Source organism: Musa acuminata, chromosome BXJ1-5, assembly GCF_036884655.1.
Source record: "Musa acuminata AAA Group cultivar baxijiao chromosome BXJ1-5, Cavendish_Baxijiao_AAA, whole genome shotgun sequence".
Classification (NCBI taxonomy): domain Eukaryota; kingdom Viridiplantae; phylum Streptophyta; class Magnoliopsida; order Zingiberales; family Musaceae; genus Musa; species Musa acuminata.
In genome coordinates, this window is record NC_088331.1 from 3,327,847 (window position 1) to 3,345,907 (window position 18,061).

Here is an 18,061-nt window from a genome sequence, read left to right on the forward strand (position 1 = left end):
ACTAACATAATTTATATTTTTTATTCGATAGATATTTGAAATATAATTATACCAAATAACACTTATGTTAATCCACATTTAAGATACAGTTTTGATCTATTGTTAATCCACATTTTCCGTTTGCCCATTTTTATCTTCCCTAATTTTTCTCTTCACTCCATATCCTATTGAAGGCATGTTTGTGTGGGTCATTCTTTGGGACCGACTTAAAATTTCACTTAATCCATGATGCTAAGTCCTGAACTCCGTCGTCACGGAGATTCATAACTCACACCATCATATAATAACCAAGAAGATAATCTTTAATGAGAATTTTTTGGCGTTCTACTTATTCATCCATGATTCATAACTTATGCACTTTTTTTTTTTCTTTTTTGGGTTAATAATAATGTTTCTGATCTATCACAGCAAATAAAAGTATGGTTAGAAAACCAAGAGAGAAAGATCCGGTTTGATTTAAATCATAAATTTTCTTTTATGAACTATATTGATGTAATATATCATGTTCTTATCAATCGTAAAACCAATAAAGTACAAATCATAATATAAGGGAAATCACCATGAAATATGAATATAATACTAATGAAAATATAATATATTAACAAAGAAAAAAGAGAATAATCCTTATCTTGATCCTTTGTAGGTCATGCCCTAATGTCCACTCTCCTTAATTAATGATTATGCTCTACCACGATAGAAGAGGAAAAGGATAACGCAATAAAGAGAGAAAATTTTTACTCTAGTCTAAGATTCATTTATAAAATCAAGTTATCAATTTATTCCTAATTAAAATGAGAAAAATAACATATGAATTTATTCGAGTACCCTATTGCTTTCAAGCCACACACGAAGTCAAATATTCAATTAGTCCTATGAGTCAACACTAAGTGAGTCAACGTACAATTTTGACTATAATGCTTGACGGATTGGGCATCTCTTCATGTCCAAGTAAACTTGATGTTTCGATGAAATCACCCATAACCAAAATATTATTCATGAAATGCTGACAATTGCATAAATCACCTATAAAGAAACTCCCGTTAACACTCTTCATATATTAGCACGTTTACTCTTTTTTTTTAATTGAGAATAAGAGAGATTCTATATTGGATATCGTATATGTTTATTCTAAACATAAAAACCATAATATATTATTGTTATTAAAATAATTTAATATTAAAAATTAAAATCAAATAATAATATATCAAATTGAAATCAAACTTCCTTTTATGTTCCACAATATTATCAATCCTTCTTAATATAGTCGACCTATATAATTTATTTTGTTAAGATAATCCTATTATACACATTCAATCATGATATGTATATATATAAATATAAATAGAATAATAGAAATAATTAATTAATTATAATGTCCACTCAAATATGCATCATCATATCTTTTATGGGTTGCTTACAAACCCAATTATAAGAACATGTTTTTTTAAACACTTTAGGTTGTGAGTCTCAAGTGAATAGACTAACAATCAATATAATAAAACTTAAGTTATTAATTGATATTAATTATTTTTGGACTCTTTTCTCTATCCATTAAGTACTCTATACCATAATACATAGAACTGCTAAAATATTTACTATTCTTAGAGAAGAAAACTACTGTGATATGTCATAAAATATTTTTAGTGACTTGATAATTAAGTCTAACTATACTAAGTCATAAGATAAAATTTTATAATCATAAATCTTGATTAGTAGTCTCAAAGCATACCACAAAATCAACTTATATAGTTGATAATATAATAATATATTATTTTATATTTTTCTATAAATTACCCCTTTAACTAATAAATATAAAATATAAAGTGGACTTTTCATTATTGAGATGATTTATAAAATCAGTATATGAAATTATCATAATTTTAAGTTGATTTATTTTCATATATATAAGCATATAATCATTTGTCTCTTCAAGATATATATATATATATATATATATATATATATATATATATATATATATATATTGCATTTTAGTGTTTCATTACTATGTAACTCTAAAATATACCTAGTATTTTGATTTCAAAATTAATACCTGATCTAGTATAGGCTTGAGCATATAATAGATTTCTAACTATGCATATATAATGAATATTTTTCTTTTTTATTTGATTTCTTTTTCAAGTCATTTCACAGTTGTTTTGACTAAATTTTTTTTACTTATATCATTTGCTAAACAAAGTTGTATATTAAATTTCTCCAATCAATATATCTTTTCTGAGACATTACTAGTAATCCTTGATATCTATCGCTAAATATCTCAATGATAAAAACATAAGATGTCTTATTTATATCAACCATTTAAAAATTCTCAATAAGATTTTTTTTAGTTTGGTATAATAAACCAAGATCACTACGGATAAATAAAATATTATCCATATATAAGACAAATATAATAAACTGACTCCCACTGATATTTAAACATAAATATTGATCAATAGTATTTTTTTTAAATCTGAAGGAAATATTGGTATAAAAAAACTTTATAAACTATTATCTAGAAACTTATCTAAAGTCATAAATAGATTTTCCAAATCTATATACTAAATTTTATTTTTTTATTTTCTTTACGAATTATTTAGGTTAATTTATATAAATCTAGATCCTCATTCAGAAAACTTATTTCATTTAGAAGATTAGACGTCGGGTCGCCACCCTTATCATCTCCTCCCCCCTTCTTTCTCCAACCCACTGCCCCCTCTCTCTAGTGTGAGAGGACAATAAGAGAGACTGATCCCTCTTTGTGTGCTGTTGTGTGGTGGTATGCGATTACGAGGAAAGAACGTATTGTGTGAGAAGGTGAATTATTGATAAAAAAGAGTGTAGAAAAGCTCATTTATGGGGTATACGAGTTCCCCTCGATGAGAACGTCTCAACCACTTTATGCAGTTTCCAGTTTCACAAGTTTTACGCTCACGATCTTCACATGACGATTTGATAAGATTATTTTGAGAAACCAGTTCTTGTTTTTATTTTTCAAGTACATGCGATGCTCCCTAGTGTTTCACAATAGTGGTCTCAGAGCCAAGTTGCTTATATGATGATAGATTTTTTTTAATTGTATATTGTGATGAATCACGTAGAATCAGTTTTTGTGTAAAGTAGTTGCGTAAAGCCTTCTGTCAATACATCGACCGATCCTCCTGCCCGACGTCTAATCTTCTAACATGTTTCTCCAGCCCAACATGATTCTTCCTGTTTTAATTATCTCTCCATGATCAAAGCATCCTGCGTCGTTCAAAACGTAGATCAAATCATGAACACTTATCAATTGGTTTCATCATCAAAATCCGAAATTCAACAATCTCCCTCTTTCTTATGATGACAACCAATTGATGATGGAGTGTAAACAAACTCTCGGAGTTTAAACAAACTCCCCCTATCAATATGCTATATTGATAGAACCTTGAATTCAAGCTGAATTCAAGTCCTTTCAAATTTCATCATGAATATTTGCAGCATGTCATCATGCATAACATGATCATACTTCTCCCCTTTATCATCAACAAAAAGGAGAAGTGTAATTTTCAAGTGTTTGGACATACAAGTTCAAATTATTGTATAATAAACATAATCTCCATTTTTATCATCATGCAAACTAGCAAAAATTTTGAGTTTTGCAAGTTTGTAAATTTTGCTAGATGTGCAAGTTTATCATGTTTTGCTTCTTGAGATAGACAAGATAGCACTTTTGCTTCTCTTGAGATTGCAAACTAGCAATTCTTGGTGATGTTCAAGATAACAAGTTCTACATCATATAAGCTAGCAAATTTTTATATCATTTTTAAAAAAATATAAGCTAGCAATATTTGAGATGTTCAAGAAAGCAACTTTTACTTCTTGAAATATGCAAGTTAGCGATATTTGCTTCTCTTTTGATATAAGCAAGCTAGGATATTTTTGTATCTTCTTGACTTGTGCAAGCTAGCTATTTCCCCCTTTGTTATTGTCAAAAAGAAGGGATGAATACAATTTTGTATTTCTTTTTCCCTTTACAATAATTTTCAAAGCATGACAAAGATAAATAATAAAGATGTAAAATCAAGTCATGAATGTCAAAATAATTTTTTATTATAAATATTTCATCATTGCATGCATCATTATCATAAGTTGAAGTATTGCATGTATAATACCAAATCATTATATATATTTTTAAAATATAAAATTATCATTACATGCATGATTCCAAATCATCATTCATAATTACATCAATATTCCAATCATTATTTCAATCATAAAAAATGAAAGATCAAGTCTAAAATTCAAGAAATCAATATCATAATCTGAAAAATGTATAAGAATAATTTATGCATTTGGGAGATCTAACATATCTTAGTTTATCATTCAAGCTAGCAAATTTGGTTCTCTTGAGATGTTACCTATTTTCTTTTCCCCTTTTGTCATTGTAAAATATTTTAAACATTTCAAGATATATAAGCCATAAATATAAAGAAATCATGTCATGAAAGATAAGATCACTTGAATACCAAAAGATATGATTCATATAGTAAATCTCTTTTTTAAATAAAATACCAATAAAAAATTATAGGAGTACAAAGAAGAGATCTTGTTTAAAAAGAATCTCAAGTAATAAATCCAAGAACTCACAAGAAAAGTCATGATTCATTTAGAAAATCTTCTCTTAAGAAAATACCAAGTAGAATCGTAGGAGAACAATTAATAAAAAACCTTGATTTATAATAAATCTTAATTTGTAAATATCAAGCAATCAAGATCATGATTTGGATAAAAAATTATTTAAATTTAAATCATCAAAATCATTTTCAAAGTCCAAGAGATTCGTAAAAATGATACAAATAGATTCATCAAAATCAATAAGATAGAGAAAAAGAATTTTCAAGAAAAATGTTTTCCATTTTTAGTTGTTTCAATTCATGTGGTTTATTTCATTTATGTCAAATAAAAATATGTATCATGTTTAAAACCAAATGTGTAAGATTTATTCGACAAAGATTAATAAGCCATAAATCACCCAAAAATCATCGTTACTTTAAATCATCATGTATAATTTTGAAAGATAAATTTATTAAGCACGATCATTATGCATTACTTCAAATCAAACACGATTTCATTGATCATAGAGCATCTTCAATCAAAATCGAAAAACAATACAGAAATCAACATGATACACATTAATGCTTATTAAAAACATATATAGGATTTATCTTAAGAATTAGATTTAAGTCTAATATTTTATTCCTTTATCATAAAATATGTAATTTTCATTATCAATTTCAAAATTAGCATATTCATTATATTATTAAACATATAATTTTTAAGAAAAATATTTTTTCTAAACTAAATTAAGAATAACTCATGAAAAGTATCATGTAATTTTGAAATAAACTAAGGGGATTTTGATTACCTCATCGTCGAAAGCCGTTAAGGCGTAGTTTGCCACCTCGCCTTTGTTGATTTTCTCCTCATCTTCGGAGGAGCTCGATTCATCCCAAAGTGCTTCCCTCTTCTTGCATTCATAACAAGTAGTTGTGTTCTTTTTGTTTTTTAATTTTTGTTTCATGAACTTTTTAAGTTTCATAGTGAGGAGTTTAAGTTCACCATCGCTTGAGCTTATGCTCGAGTGGTCTTCGATTATTATAAGTCTGAAATCCTTCCTATTTTTTGGAAGGTGATTCTTAAGTTCTTCACGTGCATTACACGTCATTTCATAGGTCATCAAAGACCCTATAAGTTCTTCAATTGAAAAATTGTTCAAGTTTTTTTTATTCTTGAATAGTCATTTCTTTTTAATCCCATGTTTTAGAAAGTGAGCATAAATCTTTATTCACAAGTTCAAGATTCAAAAAACATTTGTCAAGAGCTTTTAAACTATTGATGACATCCGTAAAGCGGGTGTATATGTCAACAATAGTTTCGCTCGGCTTCTTTTGAAACAACTCGAAATCATGCATTAAAAGATTAATCTTCAAAACTTTTACTCTACTAGTGCCTTCGTGTGTGGTTTCAAGAATGTGTCATATATCGAAAGTCATTTCGCAAGTAGAAACCCGATTAAACTCAGTTTTATCCAACGTGTAAAATAAGGAATTCATAGCCTTTACATTTAAAGAAAAAGTCTTCTTCTCCAAATCATTCCAATGGTTTATTGGAAAAGAAGACATTTGAAAACCGCTTTCGAAAATATTCCATAAAGTCAAATCCAAAGAAAGCAAGAAAACTCTCATTCGAGTTTTCCAATATGTGTAATCCGTCCCATTGAACAAGGGAAGACGAATGAGAGAGTGACCCTCTTGAAAGTCAAAAAGAGCCATTTCTATTGGGTGTTAAACCAAATGAGAAATCATGAGGCTCTGAATATCAACTGTTAGGAATGAGTCGGCACTAAGAGGGGGGGAGTTAGTGTAGTGGTAAGAGCGTTAGTTTTGTAAAATCTTCGTTCGTCGAAACCATTTCGTAAAGATAGCTTGAAAGCATTTTCATAAGGTAGTGAAAGCAATAAGCAAGTAAGATAGTTTGCAGTTAAGGTAAATAGCAAAATAGAAAATGCAAACTAGATTTTATAGTGGTTTAGTCATCGTGACCTACATCCACTCCTGATTCCTCCTCCGTCGAGACCACCGACATCCACTATCGATCTTCCTTCAATAGGCGAAGACCAACCACTTTTTATAACTCAATTCTCCTTTTACCAGGTTTAGGAGATAATCCTTACACCCCCACTCACTCCTCTCTCAAACTATTCTAACACTTAAAACTTTGAGAGGAGTTCACATAAGATTATAGCAGCATTTCTTTCTTTTTCACTCTCAAGTCTTGTGTTGCTTAACCAAGGATGAGAGGGGTATTTATAGGCTTCAAGTTGATTCAAACTTGGAGCCTAAAAATATCTCATCCCGAGTTTCCTAGTTGTTGGGCGGTACCACCGCTAGTGTCAGTTTGACACTAGGTGGTACCACCGCCTGATAGGGATAGTTGCCACCTCCTGGCACCCTACCACTGGGCGGTACCACTGCCTGCAGCCTCTCGGAGACTGTGTCTGGGCGGTACCACCGCCTGACATAGTCTTGGAGACTATGCCACGACGGTGCCACCTCTTGGGTCACTATTTGGGCCTTTTCATTGGGCCCAACATAGTTCATACATAGGCCCAATTAGCCCATAATTGGGTTGGCCTAATTTTAATCTCAATTATGTGCTAACTACGAATTCTAAGACATTTACTAAGCTAAACAAGTCCGTAAGTCTAGTTTTTTCTAGCGATCTTCCAGCGAACTTCCGACAATCTCTCGGTAATGTTCCAGCGGACTCCTGGCAAGCTCCTGGACTTCATGACAATTTTCTTGGCGAGTTCCGACAAGTTTCTTTGGCAAGCTCCTGGACTTCTCAATCAATTTCGGTAGAACTTCCGACGAACGTCCAGACTTCCAACGAACTCTCGAACTCTCGAACTCTCAACGAAATCACGTTCTTGACTCCGAGACTTTATTTTGCTTTATGCCTTGCTATCGTAGTTAATTCTACACACGTAAAACACACTTTGATCTAGAAAATTATTACTAAGTATGAATCATGTTGTTCGGCATGTCATTGGTCCATCGACGCTTTGTTCGATTTTTCGATGCATCGTCTTCTCTTGCGGCCTATTGCCCAATCGTCCATTTGACCTCGGCAACTCCGATATCCTTGGCACAATATCTGCTCTTCTTGGCTTGATGCTCGAACTCATGGCCCGAAACCTTCATACGTCGACCGATCCTCCGGCCCGACGTCCAATCTTCTAACATGTTTCTCTGGCCCAACATGATTCTTCCTACTTTAATTATCTCTCCCTGATCAAAGCATCCTATATCACTCAAAACATAGTTAAATCATAAATAATTATCAATTGGTTTCATCATCAAAATATGAGATTCAACAATATATACATATGATATTGTATGTTGGGTTATATCTATGAGGAAAGAATTCAAATATTGCTAAATGATGGATACCTAGGTCCATTTGATTATGAATCATATATAACCTACAAGTGTTTCCTTCAAGGAAAATAGACTAACTCTCTATTTAGTGGAACTAGATAGAGAGCCATTGAGTTGCTATAACTTGTATATATTGATGTATGTGGTCCTATGTCGACTTAGGCCATAGGTGGTTATTCATACTTCATTACTTTCACTGATGACTTCTCTAGGTATGGACATGCGTACTTAATGAAGTACAAGTCCGAAGCCTTCGAGAAATTCAGGGAATACAAGAATGAGGTAGAAAATTAGACTGGAAAGAGTATTAAGACTTTTTGATTAGATCGAAGATGAGAGTACTTGAGTATAAAGTTTACCAAGTTCCTCAAAAACCATGGGATCCTATCCCAATGGACCTATCCTTATATATCTCAGCTCAATGGTGTATCGGAAAGGAGGAACCGTACACTATTGGATATGGTGCGGTCTATGATGAGTTTTACTGATCTACCTATCTTATTTTGGGGATACGTTATAGAGTCCGCAGCTTACCTTCTTAATAGAGTTTTATCTAAGGTGATAGTATCTATACCATATGATATATGAAAAGGAAAGAAGCCCGATCTTAAGGTTGTTAAGATTTGGGGCTGCCCTGCCCATGTTAGGAGATACAACTCCTACAAATTGGAATCAAGGACGGAACAACGCAAGTTCATGGGATACCCTAAGGAGACTTATGAGTATTATTTATATTATCCCGAAGACCAAAAGGTCTTTATTGCTAAGAGAGCAGTATTCCTTAAGAAGGAACACATTCTTGGTAGAAACTATGAGAGCGTGATAAAATTGAGTGAGGTTGGAGAACCTAACTCAAGCACCATTCTATAGGACGAGTTTGTTCAAGTACATAGGAGTGGTAGTCAACCTTACGAGGGCTATTGAGTGTCGATAGAGGATTATCCGTTTTTAGTATCATAAGAAGAATATCTCATGTGCTCTTGCTCAGACAAATCCTTGGCCAAGGTCATTCGTATTGAGAGAGAAATAATTCTCTTAGAAAATCTGATTAGAGTGAGACTCGAGGAGAAACCATATGAGCTTGATAGCACCACGCCCAATATATGGTATCTGAGATATTAGATGGATAAGGGACTATATGTACATGGTAATTGATGATAGATAGGTCTAAATGATTGAATTCCCTTATATCGTCTATGGACTATGGCGTAATGACCTAGTACATCTGTAGTTGATGAGTCAAGTGAATTATTATAGAGATACTAATTCACTAAGCTAGAGGAGTTCTAACAGGTATGACTCATTGCCAACTCGATATTGGGCCTAGAGGGTCACACATATATGGTAGGTGTTACAACGAGTAGAAGTTCAAATATGAGATATCCGTCGAAGCCCTTATCTTATTGGATATCCAATAAGCCATTGAATTATTGGATCCTATGGATGAGATCCAATAAGAGCCAATGAGAGATTATCGAATAAAGATCCACTAATCTAAGAGGCTTCAGATGAAGATCCAGTACCCAATAAGGCTGGATCAATTAGGGTTAAGTTAATAGGGGACCTTTATAAATAGGAGAGAACTAAAGGGTCATAGACTAAGCTTCTTGGTTATCACCTTTTATTCTCCTCTCCCTTTCTCCTTAGATGGTAGATGTGGAGATTTGAGTAGTGATTTGAAGAGCATCTTCGTAATCTCAGTTTCACTTACTAGTTTTTACACACCTTTGAACGACGATGAACTTCCGCTGCACATGTGATGCCGCCCTTAGATTTTTCTATACCTAACATATAAGTTCGAACTTTGCATAGATCTAATAGAGAGTCTAACCCTCCTAAAAGATATATAGGATATATCAAAAGTAATGATATTGAGAATATCCATCACCAAACTCGATTAAAAATAAAACAAACGATGAACTATTCCTCGGCAATAAATATCACTCACCATACTGAATATTCTCGGTTGCTGCCTCGCTATCCAGTCCTCGAGAGCCTTATCCATTGCTCATTACAGGCCAATTCTAAGGTACTGAAAACACTGTAGATAATGCGGCTAGCGACCTGATACTTGGTCCCAATCTATGCTGGTCTCCCATTGACAACGCTCGTCTGAATTTTTCCTTCATTTGCAAGTTCCTTTGTCTTGTGATTTGGACTGCCACTTCTAAAGAGCTACGGAGGATGGCGTCAATGATGGCCCTTTTTTGTTCTCCGATCACTCTGCTGCTGCTTTGTGAGGTGAAGTTGTTTTGCACTGCTAAGTTAGCGAAGGCATCATCACATGAAGTCGAGACATGATAAGGAAGGCTGACTGAGACCACTGTTTCTTGTCAGTAGCGAGAGGAGGATGGATTCAACGAGTGGCCTCCTGCCCTTTATGATTTGGCTTCACTTGGGTGGGGCCACTCGCCCCTCGTGCAACCATTCGGTGCCATGTGTCGACTAAGGAATGGTCATTCTCGGCATCCATTATTTTTTTTTATTTTAAAAATAAAATAAATAAAATTAAAATCGAAGAGAATTTCAATCTTCATCGATTCGACATGATAATTGAACCAAAAATGTCGAAAGATCATATAACATTGAATCATTCAACAAGATCGATCAAATTAAAAATCAAAATTTTGATGAATACAAAACAAACTCATAGTTCAAGTCTAAGTTATTAATTTTTTTATGAATAAAAATGTTCAAAAAAATAAAAAAATATATTTATTTGAATATTTTTTATCTTTAAAATATTTTTTTATCATTGGTCTTATAAAATTAAACTAAAAGAACTCCACATATCTTCTCTCACGTTATTGTGGTGATTGGTTCTTGTCAGCTGGTGATGGTGTTGTTCAGAGGATAAGTATTATCCTATTAAGCCTATGGAGGTTGCTGGATAGAGAATGAAGTGAGAGAACATAGAACGTAATCCAAAGCCGACTTCCAGTCATCTTTGAACCATTTCTTCGGAACCTATCCATGACGTCATTCGTGGACCTTCTCGATGCTGCGATGCACCACCAAACCATTTTTCCTTTATTTATTTATTAATATATCTTATGTAACTATTCTAATGAGGAGATTGGATGTGAGATAACGTTAGATTTTGGTTATCTTTGTGTGTCATGAGAGAGAGAGAGAGAGAGAGAGAGAGAGAGAGAGAGCAAAGCTCATCTTTGAGAAGAACCATCCATCGCAAAGGAGAGTTGAACTTGGATGACAAACAGATCTCGAACTTGTTCTTAAGATTTGATGGACTTGTACATAAACAAAAGATAAGAAAGATTAATCTGTAGATAAGGGATAGGTTGATGAAGACTTGTTTCTCGTATGCTCTGCTCTCTCTCTCTCTCTCTCTCGGAGTCGAGAAAACGAGAGTAGCACAGCAGCTGATGAGCCATCTCCCTTCCCTCTGCTCACTGGGAGCGTACTAACCTTCTCCCGACAGTTTGATTCGAGTACGGTGACAGGAGGAGGGGAATAGGACTAAGAAGTCGGCAAAAGAATCCATCTTTGTGCAATGTGGAAACTAAGGACGAGGGAGAAGAAGCGGCGGCGGCAGAAGGAGAAGAAGCAGGCCCCATTTCGCACCATTTCGGCGCGTGGGCAATGCCAACTTTTGTTGCTTTAAATGTCGACAGAGGCGACGTGATGGGAGCAATGGCAAAGGTCGCGACTTTCTTCGACATGGTTGTGTCCCCTCCTCGCCTTCGAGTCGGAGCAGAGTAGAACAGCCGAGAGGAAGGAGAGGTGAGGTGGACGACGGGAATGGGAAAGGAGGGGGAAGGGGCGCAGAAGCTGGTGTTCGGGAAGTACGAGATGGGGCGCGTGCTGGGAAAGGGCACGTTCGCGAAGGTGTACTACGGCCGCGAGATCAGCTCTGGCGAGAGCGTTGCCATCAAGGTGATCGACAAAGAGCGGGTAAGCAGGGAAGCCGGAATGATGGAGCAGATTCAGCGGGAGATCGCGGTGATGCGCATGGTCCGCCACCCCAATGTGGTGGAGCTTCGGGAGGTGATGGCCACCAGGTCGCGCATCTTCTTCGTCATGGAGTACGTCCGTGGCGGCGAGCTACTCGCCCGCGTCGCCCGTGGCCGCCTGCCTGAGGACCTGGCCCGCCGCTACTTCCATCAGCTTATCTCCGCCGTCGACTTCTGCCACAGCCGCGGTGTCTACCACCGCGACCTCAAGCCCGAGAACCTCCTACTCGACGGGCACGGCGACCTCAAGGTCTCCGATTTCGGCCTCTCAGCGCTCCCCGAGCAGCTCCGCCACGACGGCCTCCTCCACACCCAGTGCGGAACCCCCGCCTACGTCGCGCCGGAGATTCTTCGCCACCGCGGCTACGACGGCGCAAAGGCCGATCTCTGGTCCTGCGGCGTCATCCTTTTCGCCCTACTCTCTGGGTACCTCCCCTTCCAAGACGAGAGCTTGACGGCGATGTACTGCAAGGTGTTCAAGGCGGAGTACCGAATCCCGCCGTGGTTCTCCAGAGAAGCCCGCCGCCTCGTCTCCCGCCTCCTCGTCGTCGACCCCGAGAAGCGCATCTCCATCACGGCAGTAATGCAGCACCCGTGGTTCAAGAAAGGGCCTCGGCGCCCGGCTCCGATCCAAATCCCTCCGCCACCGCCAAAGGCGCCAGAGGAAGAGGAGGAGGACAACCCAAGGACTCCGAGATTCTACAACGCGTTCGAGCTCATCTCCTCCATGTCCTCGGGCTTCAATCTCTCGAGCCTATTCGAGAGCCAGCGGAAGGCGGGGACGGTGTTCACATCGCGGTCGCCCGCGTCGGCGATCGTGGAGCGGCTGGAGGGAGTAGGGCGAGCCCTCGGGTTCGGCGTGCAGCGAACCAAGTCGTACAAGGTGAAGATGGAGGGGAAGGCGGAGGGGCGGAAGGGGCGGCTGGCAGTAGCCGCGGAGGTGTTCGAGGTGGCGGCGGGAATAGCAGTAGTTGAGTTTGCCAAGACTTCGGGGGACACCTTGGAGTACGCCAAGTTCTGCAACGAGGGCGTGCGGCCGGGGCTAAAAGACATCGTTTGGACGTGGCAGGGCGATGACACAGCCTCCGTCGGCGGCGCAACCAACGGCGACGTCTCCTTCTAATTCTTCCATGCAAATAACTGTCGTTTTAGCTCTGTGTAAAAATGGGGAAGAAAAAGAATTCATGAAAATGCTGAGGCGGTAATTCTATGATTTTTTATCTTATTATATATATATTTTCTTGTACTAAATATTTTTTTAAAATGATTTTTATTAGCTATAATAATATTTTTACGAGAACAACTGATGATAAAATAACTTTGTAAAGTAAAAACTTTTGATGATCAAAGTGAAAAGGTGTTCAATTAAAGAATTGGAAGGTAAATTTTTTTACTGAAATAAACTCTGAATGTCTGTAATTTAATTAAGGATAATAAACTAATCAAAGTCATTCCGATTACTTAATGACACAAGAAAACCGACAAATAACAGACCCACCAAGTGGGCCCCCTGGACTCCAGCCGGGACCCAACGCGATGCACTCCCATGGAGCAGAGAAGACCCGACCCGCAACGTGAACCCGGGCCGCAAACTGCGCCGGAGAGGACCCTCCTCGTCTCACCAACCAGAGTTCGCCATGCAGCCTCTCCTACCCGGGCTTAACCGCTGCTAGCGGTGCACCAGAAACGCGTGACGCCACACTATTTCGCCCTCATCTCTTTCCTTTTCTTTCTCCTCCTCTTCCCTTCGTTGCCTCCTCCTCCGCCATCTCCATGATCGGACCTCTTTGAGGGCCGGCTGATGCCGCGTCCTTAGTCACCACCGCCCGCGCTTTCCCCGCCCCTCCCCTTTGATCCCACGAATACGATCCCTTCTTCGTCCTCTGATCCGATCCCTCAAACCCTAAATCCCCTCTCCGCGTCCTATCTAGATCGATCTATTGGGGTTCTTAATCTTGATTGATGTTGGTGCGATGTCGTCGATCCTTCCCAAGAGCGAGACTGTCGAGATTCGCGAGGTGTGGAGCGACAACCTGGAGGCGGAGTTTGCCCTGATCCGCGAGATCGTGGATGATTTCCCCTACGTCGCCATGGACACGGAGTTCCCCGGCATCGTGTGCCGACCCTTGGGATGCTTCCGGACCAGTTCCGACTTTAACTATGCCACCCTCAAGGCCAACGTCGACATGCTTAAGCTGATCCAGCTCGGCCTCACCTTCTCCGACGAGCTCGGCAACCTCCCCACCTGCGGCACCGACCGCGGCTGCGTATGGCAATTCAACTTCCGCGAATTCGACATGCAGTTGGACGTCTTCGCGACAGACTCCATCGAGCTCCTCCGCCAGAGCGGCATCGACTTCAAGAAGAACAACGACAAAGGGATCGACGCCCACCGCTTCGGCGAGCTCCTCATGTCGTCGGGTATCGTGCTCAATGACTCCATCTACTGGGTCACCTTCCACAGCGGGTATGACTTCGGCTACCTTCTTAAGGTGCTCACTTGCCAGAACCTCCCCGACACCCAGGCCGGCTTCTTCAATCTCATCAGGATATACTTCCCGACCGTGTACGACATCAAGCATCTCATGAAGTTCTGCAACAGCCTCCATGGGGGGCTCAACAAGCTCGCCGAGCTGCTTGATGTTGAGAGGGTCGGGATCTGCCACCAGGCTGGTTCCGACAGCCTGCTCACGTCGTGTGCTTTCAGGAAGTTGAAAGAATCTTTCTTTAGTGGCTCTACTGAGAGATATGCAGGCGTGTTATATGGGCTGAGTGTTGAGAATGGACAGACTGCTCATTGAGCCAAGAAAAAGCAAGGAAAATAAAAAGTGAATTATTAAAAAGGCTCCTCTGCTGGCATACAGAAGCCTTGATCTCTCATAATTACCTTATATCTTGTTGTGCATTGGGATGTAGATTCTTAGTATTCTAAGCATCCATTTTGTGCAAATTTGAATAGTCTAAACTGCTCTAACTAAATTTCCTAAACATTACGCATGGGTGTCCTGCCAATGACATGGGATAGTGTCCTCTTCAATGGGACCGGCCAAAGGGAAACTATTTCTAGGTATGCATCGATTTCTCGTTGAAGTTACACAACCAATGCAGTTTATAGATTCAAGATAAGTTATAGTTGTTTCTTTCCTCTTCCTCTTAATATAGCTCCTTTTGTAAAGCTTGTAAGGTATTTTATTTCCTTGTGCATGTCTAAAGCTGCTGCGGAAAGAAACTAGAGAAGCAATAATTGACCTTTCAGTTGATACCTTATGGGTAACTTGATATCACTGAGCATGTTGATCCCGTTCATCTCAGTGTCTTCTCATTTCAGAAATTTTGGAGGTTCTCAATGGTGGGATGTGCTTAAGGTTAATAGCATCATGTAGGTTTGATGAAGTGCTCGTGTCATCCTAAAATATATCTGAACTCTAATTCCAGGCCTTCTGCATGCACTTTTTTATGCTATACAGAAGAGCATTGCTTCCTACTTAAGACCTTGTTGTTTTCCCTTATGTTCTTTTGAGAAGATCAGAGGGTAGCTTTTCCCTTGTGGGAGTTCAATTGTATTTATGTTAGCTAAGACTTGAATTTGCACCTGTTCATGTATGGATGCTTATAAAGTAGTCTTCTCTTTTATGTCTTCTGTATAGTGTATATTATCAGAAGCGGATTGAGCTAGTCTTGTTTAGTCAATCAGAAAGATATTGACAACTGCTTGTTAGTTATTTGGCTTGCCTTATTAAATTTGGAATGTATCTATTGGTATTCCTGCTGGCTTACCACCTTTTAACACTATATGTTGTCATGTTGATTGCAACAATTTGTTTTGGTGGGCTTCCTTCATTTGCAATGTGTCAAAAATGCTCCATCATCATTAACAATGGCTGTTTCTTTCTTTTGTACATTTTTAGAGCAGTATTTGGAAGTTTCTTGTAGCTGAAATCCTGTTGCAGAAATTAATTGTCTAAACTAACTATTGGTGTTAGAGGTTGTCATTGTGATGTGAGATGGATCCAGATAAGAGGGGTCACAATTATCCATCTAGGTTGGTTGATTGAATGTATACCATGATTTTATATTATTGAACTTGTGTTAAAATTTGTAGAATGAAAAATGAATTAGAGGCAAAACAAACCACAGACATCCAGAGGATGCTGGTTTTAGGAGCAACTTAAGTAGAATGACATCTCATTGTGGTTACCACTGATGGTTGGTATGTCTCCATGTGAGGTTTGCTTCAATGTATTAAACTTGTGGAATGGCATTTTATGAACTGCAACTGCAAGATATAGGTCATCATTTGAAACCCCCGAGGCAAATGCATAGTGCTGGAACCTTTCCATTCTTGCCTATATTATCATCTTATGTGTATTGCTGCTAGACATGCTACCATAATCATCCATCCATCTCAAAACAAACAGATTTTGTGCTGCTGTAATGGAAGCGCAGCAGAGGAGAGCTTTCTGTTACGAGTAAAATGCAGATAACAAAAGAATTTTGGTTAAGTGGAGAACTTTTGTCCATACCAAGTTAATATGTGGGAATAGGGAAAACTAGAGTGATTAGATAGAGTTTAATGAGAAAGAGGGCAATGACAGGATAACTACATCATCTACCAAAAAAGATCAATGGGTAATAATCTCTCTCTGTTTTAGTAGCACCTGAATCGTGTTGCTATATAATTGTGATTTGTGATTGTTGGTGAATGTGGTGTTACTGAGTGCAAAACACCTTCTGATGGTCTTATCTAGGGCATACTACTTGCAAAGCAGCTTAAAGATATGCTGGCCATTATTGGACCTTAAGCTATGCTAGTTTGTTTGCTTCATGTGAATAATCCGGTACAAATAAGTTGAAAATTATGTAGGTTACGAGTAAAAGGATGAAAATTATCTTTTTTTTGATATTTTCTTTGTTTCCTTTTTTGCCTTTTCTGCTGGAGGAAACTGATGTGTCACCTACTGACGAATGACAACTGATAATTTAATGCTTGGACGATTATAGGTTTCCGTCTAGTTAAATTGCAGTGTTGCCACAGCCGTGTATCTTATAGCTTTATCAAAGTTCTTATAAATTCATTTTGATTATTTCATCGGTCTTCAGTTTAATTCGATTATAGGTCTTCGTCTAGTTTAAGTGTATCTTAGAGATCCAATATTGTTGAGGGTGATGGTCGTTCGTGGTCATCAACCCAATCGTGAGCAACGATTGCATACAAGTGCGCTATTGTATAACAACAAAAGTGTCGTAGTGTACGATAGTCATAAGCGGTCTCAGGCCAGCCTATCTTGATCGTAAGTAGTTGTAGTAGTGTTGCTACCATGACAACTACAACAATGATGCGATTCCCAACTATTGCATTGGTTGTAAGTAGTTGTAGTAGAGTTGCTATGGTTGTAAGTAGTTGTAGTAGTGTTGCTACCATGACAACTACAACAATGATGCGATTCCCAACTATTGCATTGGTTGTAAGTAGTTGCAGTAGAGTTGCTATGGTTGTAAGTAGTTGTAGTAGTGTTGCTACCATGACAACTACAACAATATTGCGATTCCCAACTATTGCATTGGTTGTAAGTAGTAGTCGAGTTGCTATGGTCGTAAGTAGTTGCAGTAGTATTGCTACCATGACAGCTACAACAATGATGCGATTCCCAACTATTGCAACAGTGCTACTAAGCTCGACGGCTACAATTGTGTCCTTACCAACAACTATAGACGTGGAAACGTGGGAACAGCTACATGTGGGTGGAAGCATGGGTCATTGGGAGGCGCATGTGCATAGTAGCAAGTGGACACGATGGCATAGCACAACATGATGATAATGTGGTTGTCAGTCGGTGCACAATCGCGTGTGGGCATGACAGCGTGGCGATGGTGTGGTCGCCAGTCTGTCATAGACATAGCTAGTTTTACCTAAGTCATGCGGCACCTTTGTATATCTATCTATGAAAGGTCAACCTCCCTGAAATCTCTTATGATCCCTAAAGAACCTGCAAAAGAGAAAACGGGTTAGAGAAAACATTTTACTTAAGATCTCACAAGTAGTCATTTCAACAAACACTTGATACGTAATACAAATTATAAATATATATATATATATATCTAATTCAT

General features: G+C 38.1%; 2 protein-coding genes across 2 annotated transcripts; both read left to right on the top strand.

Annotated features, from left to right (window-relative positions):
• The first annotated feature begins 11,356 nt into the window (after positions 1-11,356).
• Positions 11,357-13,144, top strand: LOC135673035 (CBL-interacting serine/threonine-protein kinase 5-like). Its single transcript, XM_065181710.1, has one exon. The coding sequence runs from the start codon at positions 11,742-11,744 to the stop codon at positions 13,074-13,076; it is 1,335 nt and encodes a 444-aa protein (XP_065037782.1). The 5' UTR covers positions 11,357-11,741; the 3' UTR covers positions 13,077-13,144.
• A 527-nt stretch (positions 13,145-13,671) lies between these two features.
• LOC135673036 (probable CCR4-associated factor 1 homolog 7) lies at positions 13,672-14,844 on the top strand. Its single transcript, XM_065181711.1, has one exon. It carries the CDS (start codon positions 13,927-13,929, stop codon positions 14,752-14,754), a length of 828 nt encoding a protein of 275 aa, XP_065037783.1. The 5' UTR covers positions 13,672-13,926; the 3' UTR covers positions 14,755-14,844.
• Positions 14,845-18,061: the final 3,217 nt, after the last annotated feature.